The sequence below is a fragment of the Haliotis asinina genome, chromosome 1 (assembly GCF_037392515.1).
Source record: "Haliotis asinina isolate JCU_RB_2024 chromosome 1, JCU_Hal_asi_v2, whole genome shotgun sequence".
Classification (NCBI taxonomy): domain Eukaryota; kingdom Metazoa; phylum Mollusca; class Gastropoda; order Lepetellida; family Haliotidae; genus Haliotis; species Haliotis asinina.
The window spans coordinates 20,056,775-20,073,132 of record NC_090280.1 but is presented as its reverse complement, the minus strand read 5'-3'; the positions used below and the strand labels follow the sequence as shown (position 1 = coordinate 20,073,132).

At 38.8% G+C, this 16,358-nt stretch overlaps 1 protein-coding gene across 3 annotated transcripts in view; it reads right to left on the bottom strand.

Annotated features, from left to right (window-relative positions):
- Window positions 1–16,358, bottom strand: part of LOC137288259 (fibrocystin-L-like) — a 108,668-nt gene that overhangs the window by 73,410 nt on the left and 18,900 nt on the right. For 2 of the 3 annotated variants that reach the window (XM_067820727.1, XM_067820744.1), the window contains exon 1: window positions 12,036–12,138. The exons of the other annotated variant lie outside the window; for it this stretch is intronic. In XM_067820727.1, the coding sequence (XP_067676828.1) occupies window positions 12,036–12,132 (97 nt within the window). In that variant the 5' untranslated portion in view covers window positions 12,133–12,138. Of the gene's footprint in view, window positions 1–12,035; window positions 12,139–16,358 lie in introns of those variants that run through there. 3 annotated transcript variants of the gene reach the window in all.

The window sequence follows — 16,358 nt, the reverse complement described above, 5'->3', positions numbered from 1 at the left end:
TGACTATATTATCCACCTTGAGCTTCCTGTAAATCTAATTATCTGCATATGACTCTGCTGTGTACACATCTGTTAACGGCTTCACTTAATCCCTGTTATCATTGTTTTTTTATAACTGCATTTGATTTGTTTGTATATACATGTGCTTGTCTTCTTCCTGTAAGTACTGGTATATATATATAATATGTCTTGTACTTCTGTCTCTATCACCTGATGAAGGAGCAAGAAAAAGAACCGAGACGTCGTGTTAGACAATAAAAAGAAGTTGTCATCAGTATACTCGTCTTATTATATTCAGCAACTTCTAAATGCCTTTCAAGAATCCCAATACAGTGATGGCGCAGACATATGAAAACCAATTCCAATTAAAAACGCTGCTCCAATCAAGGTTGAGACAACGAAGGTAACCATCTTGCCCCGATCCAGTGCAAACCTCTAAACTCTAATAAGTCTTAATTAGTAGATACTAAGTCCTAATTAGGAGATACTATGTACTAATTAGGAGATACTAAGTTCTAATTAGGAGATATTAAGTACTAATTAGAAGAAATTAAGTCCTAATTAGGAGATAAAAAAATCAGGCTGTGACACTAGAACGTTTTCGTAGTGTCTTGTGTAACGCCGTAGTTAGCAATATTCTAGCAATATAACGGCGGTCTGTGAATGGTCGAGCCTTTGTCAGACGAACAGGTGATCAACATCATGAGCACTGATCTACGCAACTGGGATAAGATGGGATAAGTCACCTCCTAAGTAAAGGGTTACTGAAGACCATTTCTAACCCGGATGTAATCAGTATGTACATGTAAATATTGATAAATTGAATTTCGAAATAACGATTTCCTTCAAACACGGATCTTCAAGGGGTTGATTTATGCCAATTGTTGGAGGTGAGGTGATATTCACCAAGTAGCAGGAATATTTCGCAGGAAATTTAGAAAGCGTTTTACTCACAGTCTGAACATATAGTAGCATCTGTTAAACAGAATGCTTACGCATCGAGAACGGCGCAAAGAAGTGCCTAGCGGGTAGATAGATAGATAGATAGATAGATAGACAGATAGATAGACAGACAGATAGATAGATAGATAGATAGATAGATAGATAGATAGATAGATAGATAGATAGATAGATAGATAGATCATTTGTATATAAGGCCGTTTGACCCACAGTACAAGATAGTACACAGTACAGATGCGTTACCCGATATGTATACAATATGGGTCAAAGAGGCAAATTTCACTAACAGTATTTCGGAGAATACACTTAGTAAACTATCTACCTATCTTAGCGGTTAACCTCGAGTCACTGACATGGTCAAAATGGTATTTTGTTACCGTTCGTTTTTACAGAATTAATAAGCATAACCAATTTGTGCTAGAGTTCAGTGTCCTTTGAGGTTAATTGTTATTGCGCCGTTGTTTGCGTGCTAAAACCACGTCACCCTTGTCGACATGGAGTGAAGAGGTTCTGGCAACCTGATACAGACAGACAGAAGGCACAGTAGGTCCTGAAACTCCATTACTCCCTGTGAAACCCTATAAACCCCAACGGACTAATTGCTGACATTATTTCGAAAAAGCATTTGAATAATAACCTTCTTTGACAAAGGGTACTGGGTATCTTCGTACTAATCTTTTTATTCCCCACGCATGGCCAACCACACTCAACGAATAGACCCCCTACAATTTGTTATCTATTGTTCCACAATAACATGACATGAAACATATTATCATGTAGTCATTCGTGAACACTACAGAGAATACATGGTCACACACGTTCTTGAGGTATTGTTCTGAAGTCATTGTAGCGTTGTATGCTATAGCGATCATCTTCGGAGCTAATTACATATTGTCAAGGTGCTTATAGTCTTCTATCGCGGTCCTGTCGAGCTGATTTGAGGCCCATACCAAAACATAGTAAACATTCACACCAAGTCATTCGTGCAAGAACACCTTAAGGGGAGAAACATTTGTACATCCAGAGTGGCTACTGACTACCTGACAGATTGAAAGGAAACAAACGTTGTTCTCGTCAATAAGTAATGGCCGTTGTATTCAATTGTATTGACAAATAGGCTCACGCTGAAAACTGTCAACCTATTTGTTTGACACTAGCTATTCCTTACAGTATTCCAGGCTTATAGAACCGATGGATAAAACAACGTGCTGTAGCGGAAAGGGCGTTAACAGGATCATCGGGAGTGAGTGAGTGAGTGAGAGAGTGAGTGAGTGAGTGAGTGAGTGAGAGAGTGGGAGCAAAAGAGTAACCGAGAGGGAGGGTGGATGAGACAGACAGATAGATAGATAATCTTTATTTCCTAGGAAGTCGACGACAAAGACTATAGTATGATATACGTGTTTATTTACAAGCTACATACTGTCAAAGTCAAAATTAGGACAAGTATTTAGTTGATAAACCAAGGTTTTTCAGACTTTGCTGTTAGTTTTATATATTTAAACCACAGTTCTTGTTCAAGCTCCAGAGCATATACATTCAGTACACCACCGAGCATAAAATGAGATAAAAAGGTCTTCGTCATTCCATAAACTGACGAAAGTGTCAACATATAGCGTGTCAACTAGTGACTCAGTCAGGACGTTTCTTCTACTTTGTATGAGAGTACGGTGTAGATGTACATGTTTCACAATGTCATAGGCAACCATGCCACATTCACACTGAAGAGACAGCATGCCATACTCTTTTTGCTATGAAAACGTACCAATATATGAATTCCACTTTAAAACGCAATTAGAACTGCATATCCTCATAATTCTACCTTGCTCATTTGTGCACATTGAAAATTTGAATCTCAGGGTTTTATTTACCCCAGGATAAAAGTTGTATAACAAACGAACATAAATTCAAATCCTATGTTACAAAAAAGTCTGAGATTTAAATGTTTAGTTGGCAAGGAAAACCTATGAGTATTTTCAATCTTAATTTCACTTTATTCGATTTAGTGTTTTTATTTAAACGGAATTTCCTTGGTACGTTTTCTTTGAAAACAGTTAATAAGTGTGCTGACAGGTAGAAAAACCGCAATAATATACAAACATTCTGGCATTTCATAACATGCAGACTACAGTCTGAACATGTTAGGATTATCTTATTCTCACATATCGTTCAAGGTTAAGTCTCGACTTAGTAACAGAAGCAACATGATTCCTGAGCTTTACTTATTGTTTCTGTAATCACTGTATTGTTTCTGTTTCTGTAATCAGTACAGACCAGCATTCGTTAAGAAGAACGATTGGTTTACATAGTTGTGCAAATGTATATCTATGTCATGCATTGTTGCTAGATTAACAATGTGGAAGATCGGCAATGACATTGCCATTCTCCAATGATGAACTCTGTCTGTACTGACAAAATCAATGCACAAGGACTTTCTTAAAGATAAATGCACAGTTTACCACGACATAGCAACGACTTCTGGTGCATATATCTTTGTAGTGTGACTGTCTCCGGCTGATGTGGATGATGGACATTTTCAAACGCATTAGATACTCTCTAAAAACTGGTTTTGGAAAGCTTCCAGCACATCATATTCGTTGTACAAACCTCGTGGAAGGATAACTCTTTCCCAAATACGGACAGAACAAAGTGGGTTAAGACCACCAAAACACACACCGTGGTTCTCGTTGGCATCAAAGAAAAACTTGAGCCTTTCACATACAGACTGGGTACGTTTTGTAGTTCTACCGGATGAATAGATTTGGAGACCAGCAAATTTTACATGCGTATTGAAAGGTACATGTATTTCCTTACCCCTTATTGCATATTTCAGGATGAATATTTCATTTTGCTTCTCCAAATACAAGAAATAAATTCTTTGCTGCATTAAAAAACCAGAAGTGTCATATGTACGCATACTTATGTTCAACATAAAGCAAAGTTTGATTTCACCCGTGTGTAGAACCAGCAAGCATGAAGGCATGAGTAGGATTTGGGATTTCAAATTTCGGTCATAGGTGTGGAGTGTCCTCAGGATGGGGGTGTGGTGTCTGTGTGTGGTGGGGTGGGGAGGTGGTGGGGTGCATGGAGTGAGGGTGATTTTACTGCGCTGTGTGCAATATACTGTCAGAATCTGCTCATGGTAAAGTTGGATGCGTTTACTGTTTAATTGCTTATCTGGTTATGGTAGTTCCTTACACTTATGATGGTTTAGGAATTAGCTATGGCTTAAATCCATGATCGCTGAGTATTGGCGTCACACTCGAAACGAGTATTTGTGCGTGAAAATAAATTCCTGTTAAAACGAACTCAAAGGGATCACTTACAAAAATCGTAGTTACAAGAGTTTCGTTGTAAACGTAGGTTAGAGTATTTAAAATCCAGATACCCATGCCATTTTTAGAGGAGGTTGAACTGACTGAATAATATATTAAATGGAAGTTGATGGTCTGTTAAACACAGTGATAGTTTCATTGTAGGTGATAACAGAGTCAAATCCCGTCAACTCGATACATGAGGTGTACATTTCGAGTTTCCAATGTAAAACTAGGGTAACAGTCGACTAAATAGCACTAAATAAAGATTGGAGCCTACAGCCTAGCGTTTGCATATAAATTACGAAAGACAAGCCATTAAAAGGGACAAGAGCCTCTCTTTCATCACAAGAAGGTTCCGGGTTTAACAGAATCCATTGTGGGATTCCGACTTTGTTTTTAGAGTGTACTGGGACCACACAGTCAGCGGTCCACTGAATAACATTCAAGTATATGCCTCTTTCGTTTGTAACGATTTAGTCTAGTCACAATCTTCTGTGGAGACCAGACTGTGATATATTGAACTGAGACCGGCTGTGGATTCATCTGAATCATAGCGGGGTGGCGATTAGAACTCCACCGATGGTAGACCATGCGTGTCTAATGGTATTTTATTGGTTATTTATCTAACAAGTCCAGTTGTGTTCAATAAAAAAAATGATAATTGGATTTGACTAAAAATTGTCAAAAAGTTACTTAATACACACGGAACAGAAAAAGAAACGCGACCTTGTTTTGTAAGTTGTTAAATAGACGACATAAACACGAACGTTTACTTTTCATTTTGTTATTAGGCGCTTGCGTTTCTTTTGTTGTTCAGTATATGTATTTTAACTACCACTCATTTCTGACAATGTTTGTGAAAAGTGATTTTGTTGAAAAAGAGGCAAACGTTTAAAGACTAACAACAAATGAGATATCAACAAATGTCCATTGAATTCGAATATATCATATGAAAATCCATAACCATATGAAAGTTTTCTTTAGACTTTGTAATCCTTTCTAAGCATCAGCAGAGACAATTTTATTTTTTATGTAATATCGCTAAATTAAGGCAGTCATGTTAAATGTAAATAAAAAAATATATGATAAGTTCAATTGTGTGTACGTAATTGTTTAGTTTGCTTCTATTGGATGCCTGCACTCAATACTTCGCCTATCGAAAAACCATGTTTTCTAAATGTCATTTTAGCAACCAACAAAGGTTTGAATGCTTTCTTTCGTTAAATATGTGTATAACGGTTGATGATATCAGTGTGGGCGTACGACTTTGCGTCACTGTCAGCTGTATGCAAACACAATGACGACCGGGACATAAAATGGGAATATATTTCTTATACCATGGTAGGAATTAGACGAGCTGAACCTTTCGCCGTTATGCTAAGCAATCGTAGCGCTACGGTGACCGTAACTCCCAGTAGTTAGCATTGACTGATGACAGCCTCAGCGCTAAGGTTGCTTCGGGGAACGGGTAGTATTAGGTTGGAACTGGGTATGTTTCTGTTCTTCAGAATATGGTTGTCGTGACCTCTTGAAGTCATACTGTTCACCAATATCAATGTATGTAGATCACGGATATGTATGTGAAAAGGTCAAGGGTACAACTGCACGCGTTGACGATCTTAATACGTTCGGTTGAAATTTGATACTGACTGCCTACATAACAGCATATGTTTTTCATAATCTTATATTGATAAGGTATTCGGTCTGTCACATTTATGACAATCATCGAATACTGCCTTTTAGTAATCAACCTACTCCTGTCCGATCTTTGACATATGGAACTCCACTCAGAGAATTGTGGATAATGGCGACATTTGAAACTTGTATTTGTACCTGTAAACCTTGTATCGCATATTACATGCCTTGAAGTAAAGGATCGGGTTTGACAATGCCATGACCATGATGAAAATTTGTATAAAACGAACCCCTGTTTTCTGGAAACCTCTCCTCTGCTATTATGATTATTGAGTACTGCGATACCTTTGTCACTTGTAGCATGTATTTGTAAACCCTGTATATGACAATATATTGGACATCATTTAGTAAAGAACAGATTTGCCAATACTAAGTGAAACTCACACAGTGATGAAAATCTGTATAAAACGAACCCCTGATTTCTGACAACCTCCCTAAACGGATGATAACATCAACATGCACAAATTATACAAAATTAATAAACCACATGAACCATTTAGCCAGACACCTGCCTATCCGGGCACGTGTTTATCCAGACGAGCGCACTATTTTCGTCATAGTCTGGATTTAGGAGGTTTCGTTGTAACTAACACCTTAATATATCTGTATCAGATAAAATATATTGTTTCAGAATAGCGTCTACGCTTGACAGACACATCAGCTATAAAACAGGGGTGAATATTGTCAACTCTTTTAAACACGATACTCAAAATCCTGACCCAGTCACTCAGGCGGTCTTTGCGAGAGGACTATTGTGTCGGTTATTCATCATATGTCGCTACCGTGTGGATTGTAATAAGCATATACGATTACATTCCCAGTTTGTGTTACACATACATGACCTGTTCGCTGTGTTGCAGAGGACGGAGGGGCAGCACAAGACATGATTTGACAGCGTGTAAACTTGTAACGTTTGCAACTTGCTGACGTATAACACATCCGGGTCACCGAGCAAGATAAATGTCGGGATATATATACGACTGACAATGTTAAAAACATACCTAAACGAACCTGCAAGTATGTCTGTTTTTTTTTCAGAAACAAATGCTAAAATATATTACATAAACATTTTAGCAGATATGGAAATTTAAACATACACAGGTAAAAACAAGGTATAAAATGTTTATGCAGTTAACATTATGTAGATCAGTTTCAAACTATTCAGACAGTTAATATCAATTCAGATGAGCATCGACAGTCAGGAGCTATAATCAATTCAGATAGAGGAGACGCATTCAGACAGGTAAAAATATCCATAAAGATGGTTTAAAGTATTGAAACGTGTCATAGTTACCTACACAAAGACGTAAACAATGTTAACAGCTTATACCAATCCCAGAAGGTATTCAAATAATCATATCTTATCTGCACAACATATCATTCTGTGCTATGTACAAACTACACACAAATGCAGTACTTACGACGGGTGTCCCAAAGGTGGTCGACCTCACTATATTCTCGATGTCCAATGTTAGAAAAGTTTCCATTTTATTTTAAAGGAATCATTTGCAAAGGTATATCCAGAATTTCACATATGTGCCTAATGTGGTTAATGAGATATTTGTCATCATAACATATTGCGGTGTGATATTTCTTTAAACATTGCAGAAAGTGGAAATCAATCTGTCATTTGGTACCTCTTGGATGATGGCATGCCCTCAGATAATATGACATAAAATATGTTCAGTATATTATGGATGACGTAACGTCATAATCGCCATTCAAATATTTGGACTGCTTGATTTATATTTAGACGACGCTGTTTTTAAAAGACACCTCCATCTTGATCTTTCAAAAACATTTTGTCCAGAGATTCAGTTTGCTACCGTTGACAATATTTTGAGAGCGGACACTTTTGTGACCATTCGATATTTAGTTTGAACCCTTGGCATCTTGCATGAATAAGTGGAAACATTAGAAAAAGTTATGTCCTTTTGATTACGTCATCTGGAGGTGGGGGTGGATAGTGTCTCCAAACCATGTTCTGTCAGTAAACATAATGGGGGAGTATTTTAATTGTAGTTTTATGCTTTTTAATATCTTCGATTGTAAAGGACTTCTGCTTATCTCAAACAAATAAAATGTTTCTTTTAAATTTTGTTTCCCGAATTTAGTGGTGTATTTATAGCCGATTTTGCTTGTTTGGGGGTATCCAGATAACATGTCAAACAAAACGAGGCTGGAACATGGCAAAAACAATTTGCTTGAGCTTGACAGAAAGTATGTTGAAATATAAAACATAAAACTGTTCCATTCATATAACTGTCCAGGGGATCCCGACTACTTTTGGGAGACCCCTCGTATACCTGCTGTGACACACGTTTTAGTCTAACAATGTGCAAAACATACATGCAAACTGTATCATATCTAACTATTGCCAAACATTCCATATATACACGTGTGTGTGTGTGTGTGTGTGTGTGTGTGTGTGTGTGTGTGTGTGTGTGTGTGTGTGTGTGTGTGTGTGTGTGTGTGTGTGTGTGTGTTTACTGGATGACAGTCTCTTCCTTAACGGTAAAAAAGTCCGAAACACTGTGCTCTGTGTTCCTCATAACAAGAAAGTGATACACATTAAGAAGAAAGTTTCATGGATGTCAGCTTCAACTTCTTTATATTCTTGAATACAAGAGGAATATAAGTCCGAAACGTTGCGTCCTCATTAGTAAAGCTGATATCCATACAACTCTCTTCCTTCATACATCACTCGATAGTGACAGGGCGCCAATAGAGCATAGTCCTGAAGAAGTACGCAATATGTGACACTGTACTACATGATGTATGCTATCACTATTGTTTAGAAAACTATACTCCACATAACATCATCGAAATGTTCTTCAGTCACGGTATATTCTCTTGTTATGCTAACCCATTGTGTCGGGGCCCAAGACCCCAAACTGGACTTTCATGGGCATCTGAGTGCTTTACCCTTGATCTCCTATAAACAAGGCCGGCCCCTGCGGCGTACAAGGGTAACATCAAGTAATGCCTCCACCAATAAATATTTATGTGCCATGTGTGTTAAAAAGACGCACGACATTTTATCTTTGCCTTTGATCGCTGCTTCCTCGACGAGGAGTTGTGACCTACAGCAGTTGAATTGTCGTTAAAACAACGTATGGGACGTCCAGGTCGTCAACGTTGCAAGTCTATGAAATGTGAAATGAAGTGAAAGATGATCATAACTACATACTTTAGGTCGTTTTAAATGAACGTGGTTAGAATATTGACTCATAAAAGGAATTTGATGTTTACAAGGGATACACAATGTTGACCTTTAAGATGTTTGTTTAGAATCCAAGATGGCCTCTTTCATAAACCCCGGACGTACAGTAACGACGCTCACGGTTTTCTAAAGTGATAAAGATATTCCTCCTACATCAACTCCAATGTCAATGAATGAATATTGTTTACTGTCGCAGTAAGCAATATTTTAGTTTTAATATTGCTGTCAAATAAATAATCGTGTCTGCAATAGACAAACCAGTGACTGATATAATGAACACATGGGAATCATTGGAACACGACAATATGCATGGGCCAAGTCAGTGAGTGTGACCACACTAACCCTTAAGTCATCTCTACAACAAGCATGTGTTGCTGAAGACCAGTTCTTACACAGATCTTTAAGGGGGAGGGTTGTTTGAGTTATTACGCAAATTGTGAGTCGACATCAATTCAGTAATCCGTGAAGATCCGGGTTAGAATTCTTCAGTAACCAGTGTATGTCTTGAGAGGCTACTAACGGATCAGGGATCACGGCTGCTAACTTGGTTGACTCGTGTCATCGTAGGTCATTGTGGATCGATACTCATGCTATTGATCACTAGAATTGTCCAGGCTAGAGTATTTACAAACCTCTGATGTATAGCTGGAACATTGTTGAATGTGGCGTTACGCAACAAACAAACACAATATCAATATTTCAAACTGTTTGGAGGCGAGTATCAATCGGCAATGGTCAAGCGAGAGGTACGTCCTTGCAAACTCGCAGAGCCCAGGTCAGAGGTTGTTTTCAAGACTATGATATGTTGGACGGACAACCATCATGCAGATCCAACCGGAAGGGCACGGATCATGTTATGCATCTTACAGAATCGCAGCTGGGTGTTTGGAGAAGATGATGAAAGGTAAACATGGTTGCAGTCGTTTAAGGAGGAAGTGTGAATTCGTTCAAGATGTCGTGTGGGAACAGTTTCCCAAAGCGGTGATAGCGCAACGACGTCTACACTTCAGTTTAAGCTTACTAAACCCAGCGTTAAGACAAATGTTATATCAGAACGTATGATATTATCTTCATGGATAGTAGCAGCAACTGATGTAGTAGTAGTAGTAGTAGTTGCAATAGTAGCAGCAGCAATAGTAGTAACAGTAGCTTAACATCAGTAGCAGCAGCAGCAGCAGCAGTAGTAGTAGTAGTGATATTGATAGTACTAGTAATAATAATGGTAACAATCAAAGTACTCGATGCTGAAATATGACATCGGTAACAACAGCAGTAGTAGTAGTAGTAGTAGTAGTGGTATTAGCAGTAGTAGCTGTAGTGATAGAACTGGATCACATCTCAGTATTGTCCTAGTTTAGCAGCATTGAAACGCCTGTCAATATGTCCATGCATGCAATGTATTCGATGGTTCTGTCAGTCCGTGCCACGTGTGCCGCATTAATCTTGATGTATTGTCAATATAAGACCCCCAATGTAAATCCCGCCAATCTTTATACCGACAATTGCAACCAATTATATTTCTGTAAACATCTAACCCTGGACAAATATCTTTGAGAGAAACAGGTTTTTCTAATGACTCCCCTAACAGATATCACGTGCACTCCATGGCTGGCACTAGGGTTGTAGTAACATCTTAACATACAGTATTAACCTCATTGTGTCGCAGTTTCCAAAGTTTGGGTTTGACTTAATAAAGTCCAAAGTTCGTGTCAGCTCCACTATCAGGAATCGGCAATATGTTTTCTGGAAACAGTTAATCTGATTTCCATTGAAATATTTAGATGTAGAGAGCGGTTACCTCTGCGGTATAGTTGAATGTAAAGCAGTATAGCGTTGTGGGATTCAAACTGATAAAATGGACGGATGACGGATGTCAGTGTCTGCTGATGAAATATACAGTACCTCTTTTGAAATGATCAGAGAATCAGATAGCTAGCGAGAGAAGACGATAGCAGAGTAAGTGAATGTTGCTTTCAGAAGCGCGTCTTTCACTCATAATGCCACTAGCGGAATTATAGCTTGGGAATCGATATTATTGATCCGACGTCCCTGGTTTGATGTTGTACTGTCCTTACCCACAGACTGCTAGTCTTATCAGTATACAGGGATGGAATATATTGACACAGGAAGGGTTGTATACAATGTCTGTTATCTGGTACGAGTAGGAGTTCCTGTTTGGTGCATTATTAGAAGGAAATATATCATTCTTATTCGTTCACAAAATGTTCACTTTAACACAAATATTCACAAATCAATAAATGACGGCACGAATGTGTAACATTTGTAATTTTTATTGTTCATCTGCACATTTTATGTTTTATCACAGTTTTATTTTACGGTTGTATTAGAAAAAAATACGTAAAAAGAAAAAAAACTCATACAAATTCAGAGTGTGAGAGCTGTATCGTTAACTTTGAATATGTTGGATATGAATTTGTTCCACCAGTATAAAAATAAATTAATCGAATATCAATTTATCAAGCAATCCATATCATGCAGAGTATATGTGCATCAGCGGGATAGACAACAATTGGTTGCTTAAAATACCTTTGGAAAGTTTACTTATTTTTTACGCTAGCCAAATAATTACTATCTTGCAATTAACTCTCATATCTTAATAAATAATCACAGGATTGATATAGACAACAAATAATCCGCAATGTTCTGGTATTGTGAATACCACTGTACTTTGCAGACCTGTATAAGCTTCACCATATAAATAATATGTTAACACTGGGTGAGTTTTTTTCTCAGGAATAAATTTAACCAGCAATATCTAAACGTCTGATGCACGAAATATTATTATTTAGATTAATTTCATTTGACATGTAGCTTATACTCACCGCCTCCAAGACAGCCGACGGCGAGCGAGACAAGTAAGCACGATAAACTTAGCCCCTTATTTCGCCGGCTCAACATTGTCGAGCAGGCGTTACGCATTATACTTTACACGTTTTTACGATTTCAGATTTTATATATACCCACGTAGGCCGAGCCTCGTTCTGGTGTTATCTCGTTGGGAAACACTGGAGCGGTAAGTTGGTGCCCGTTTAAACGCGTGATCACGTTTTAGGGAGGGGCTCGCCGTATTTAGCTGAATGTGTATCCTGGTGATATTTGTTTAACGCTTTGATACTTTAGCGTGGGTAAACAACTGAGGGATCGTGTTGTTTTCAGAAAAGACAAACCATTAATTTACTAAGGTTATTAGTCTCAGAAACATGTTGTTACTTTAATGGAATATGTAAATTCGAACAACGTTATGAAACGCTTGGTGATTCTTCTAACTTTCTGACGAAGTTGTATTTACTGTATGCTTTTTATGATATAATTTTAATGCGTATAAATATCCATGAAGCATAACAAAGATTTATATGCAGTGTTATATTTATAGTTCATGAGTGTTTTCTAAAGGAATTTAGTGTGTATTTATCTGAGTATAAAAGGAACAACATAATTATGGTCGGTTGGTTGTTCAACCCCACAATCGGCTATATTCAAGCTATATGGCGTCGGTCTGTAAATAATCGAGTCTGGTCCAGACGACCCAATGATCAATACCAAGAGCATAGTTCTACGCCGTTGGGACACGATGACAATTACGTGAGACCAATTCTAGCCTCGATAATATCAGTTATGATGATGAAGATGATGATTTTAGTGACTATGAAAGATATTAACACCAATTTCTTGTATGCCGTTCCATTATACTATCTGAGAGCAGCACAGCGAAACTCGTGAAGAGCCAGGAAGAAGACTCTCGTGAAGGCTTCCGTGCGATTACATATCGGAACGTCTGCATGTTGGATCAAACGGATGTTACTGCTTGAGCGGCAGTGGTTAAATTTATACCATTGACACACAGTCCAGATTAAAAAGGTTTTCTAGCAGTATACGGACGCATATCCGTCCCTCCCTGTTGTTGATGGCGTGTTCACACGACCTTTGGACCAGTGATTACAGGTTACTACGTACCTTACGTGCAGCATGCCACCGCCTTACATTATGCGATTAGTTCAAGAGGTAAACATTGATATACACATGTACGCTTTGTTTATAAGATTACAGCCCCGGTATGTTAAACAAGACGAACAAATAGTTATACCATATCAAGACTTTGTACAAAAGACCTTATTCTCTCTATTTTAAGACACGACACGAAATGTGGAGAATCGAACCCGGGCCTTCGGCGTGACGCGTGAAAACTTGTACCACTAGTCTACCCAATCGAGTCTCAGTGATAACAATAATTCAAATGATGATGATGAGTGAGTGAGTGAATGTAGTTTTACGCCACGTTTAGCAATATTCCAGCAACATCACGAAGGGAGACATCAGAAATGGACCTCAGACATTGTATCCATTGGAATCGAACCTGAGAACGCTTTAACCATTAGTCTACCTCACCGCCCCTGACGATGATGTTAAAGTGGTACTGTACACATTTCACTTTACGATATCTGAAATCCAATATTTGTGACGCTATAACCGTAAATGTTTATACACATTGATCACTTTCGTGCACAACAAACCACTTGTTCTGAGCGAGTCGACTGAATATATCTTAACGAGATCGCCCCAGTGATAGAGCAGGAGGTCAGAGGTCAGATTCCTATCAGCGCCATGCCGAAAGAGTGAGTGAGTGAGTTTAGTTTTACACCACACTCAGCAATATTCCATCTATATGGCGGCAGTCTGTAAATAATCGAGTCTGGACTAGACAATCCAGTGATCAACAACATAAGCATCGATCTGCGCAATTGGGAACCGATGACATGTGTCAACCAAGTCAGCAAGCCTGACCACCCGATCCCGTTAGTCGCCTCTTACGACAAGCTGGGTCGCCTTTTATGGCAAGCATGGGTTGCTGAAGACCTATTCTACCCCGGGACCTTCACGGGTCCATGCCGAAAGAAGTTAAAGGGTGGTATTGGTTGTTTCCCTGTCTTGTGTTCAGAATTTAGTGAATAAGTACATTTTATCCAAGTGGTTGTACATGTGTATGGTTGCACTATCAACTAACATTTGACAAATTGAAGCTGTCATGGTCCCATGCTCTCCGGAAATCTAACGCACACACGTATGCACACACGCAGGTATACAGTCAGTTTAAATGCCCATTGAAACACCAATGACAGGCAACGTATTTTACAACGCAAACCAGAGGTCCGGGGTGATCGTTACTCTTATATGGTAGTACAGGCTTGAGAAAGTCACAGCGCTAAGGTTATCGTAACTCTCAAACTCCGCTACAGGCTTCAGACAGTAGCAGCGCTAAGATCTCAGCGATTCATGAAATGAGTAGCCTTGTGGTTAAAGTGTTCGCTCATCATGACGTGGTTCGAATCCCCACATTGGTACAAGTGAAATCAATTTCTGGTGTCGATGCGTAAAAATACACTCACTCTCTGAAAAACGAGAATGAATTGAACATTCCATTCTTAATCTCTATCTTTTAGTAATCATACCAGTTATTCGCGATATATTTAACGTATTCTGCATCAGTGGTGGCACCTGAGACATTTCCTCTAAATGTATGTGATTGTGGTGGGTTAAAGCGTTCACCGAAGACTCGAATTCGATTCCCCACTTGGGTACAATGTGTGTTCCCTGCAGTGATCTTGTTCGAGTATTGCTAAACGCGGCGGAAAACCAGACTCAGTCACTCAAGATTATGTACGGTTTGAGTACATCTGTATCGAAACACGACATAGTAGATCCTATCGTTATCACATGAAACGATGGGGCAACAGCTAGGTTCGGAATTGATGTGAGGGACAGAGCGAGCATGGATTTATCACACGACAGTCTATTTCTGAATCAGAACTTCTTCCTTCAAGCCATTTAGGAAGGGTTGTAGCGTTGTTAACACGTTCGCTTGTCACTCTGAAGATCAGGACTGGATTCTCAGCCTGAGGACAATGCGCAGCTCATGGCAGGTGTCCCCTGTCGTGGTATTGAATGAATAATGTTAAGCACGACATAAACCACACTCACAAACACTATCAAATGTACAGTTACGTCTATCTTCCTGAGTACTTAGCACAAATAAAAGCAACATATATAGTCAACACAGTTCTGTACATTAAGAAACGAGTTAAGTGTCAAAACAGCTTCTAGACTTTGACAATAACCGCCTCTGAAGTAACCGCATGGCTAAGCTTATTAAGGAACTACGACCTCGCCACAATCCCCATCAGAAACTGCTGGCTCAAGTAAATCGTTCATGTGGTGATTTTCATCACAGAAGGCCATTGTGTTGCCGTACTTGTAATTTCCTTGTTAGTTCCTTACACACTGGGGTTAAACGTCTGCACAACACATGCGTAAACACACATTCACACACATGGCAACACACCGAATGGCCGAAACAACCTGAAGATGTCAGCTCCAGTGTTGACCGCCGACGTCATGGTTCCTTGGATATTGTCCTGGAGTGCATGTTGTGATTATATATCACTCACAGGACGCTGACCTTATTCTTGACCATCACCATGTTGGTCAATGTTCCAAAAGACATTTCTGAAGACACAGATGTTTATTGTCGACGCGATGAGGCATATTATCTAAACTGTGTCTTCCGCTAAACAAAATAACAACAACAACAATAACAACAGCAGCAACAGCAACAACAAGAATATACATAAAACAAAACACACTCTCAACCTCTCCCTACAACAAAGTACCCCGAAAAAAGACAAAACCCTCTACACAAAACAATACATAAACAAGTCAATATCCAAAAATAAATAAAGAAACAAAAAGAAACCCAACAAACACAACAAAATAAAACAGCTACACCCCCCCCCCATAATCCCCTAAAAACAACCCCCCACAAGAACAAAAAACACCCAACAAAACAAAAAACAAAACAAAACAAAACAAAACAAAAACAACAACAAACAAACAATCCCCCCAACCCCCCAACCCCAAACCAAAGAAACAAATATTAAAACAAACATTAAAAACAAAACAAGAACAAAAAACAGGCGGACAAGCAATAAACAAACACACAAACAAACGAAACGCAAAATTAAGCAAAAATATTCTGTCTTGTTAAAAAAAACCGACAATAAGTTTGCGTCATCATCAGACCTTGCCAAAGGGTGGGGTAGGGTAGCCTAGTGGTAACGTATTCGTTCGTAACGCATCATTCCAGATTTTGA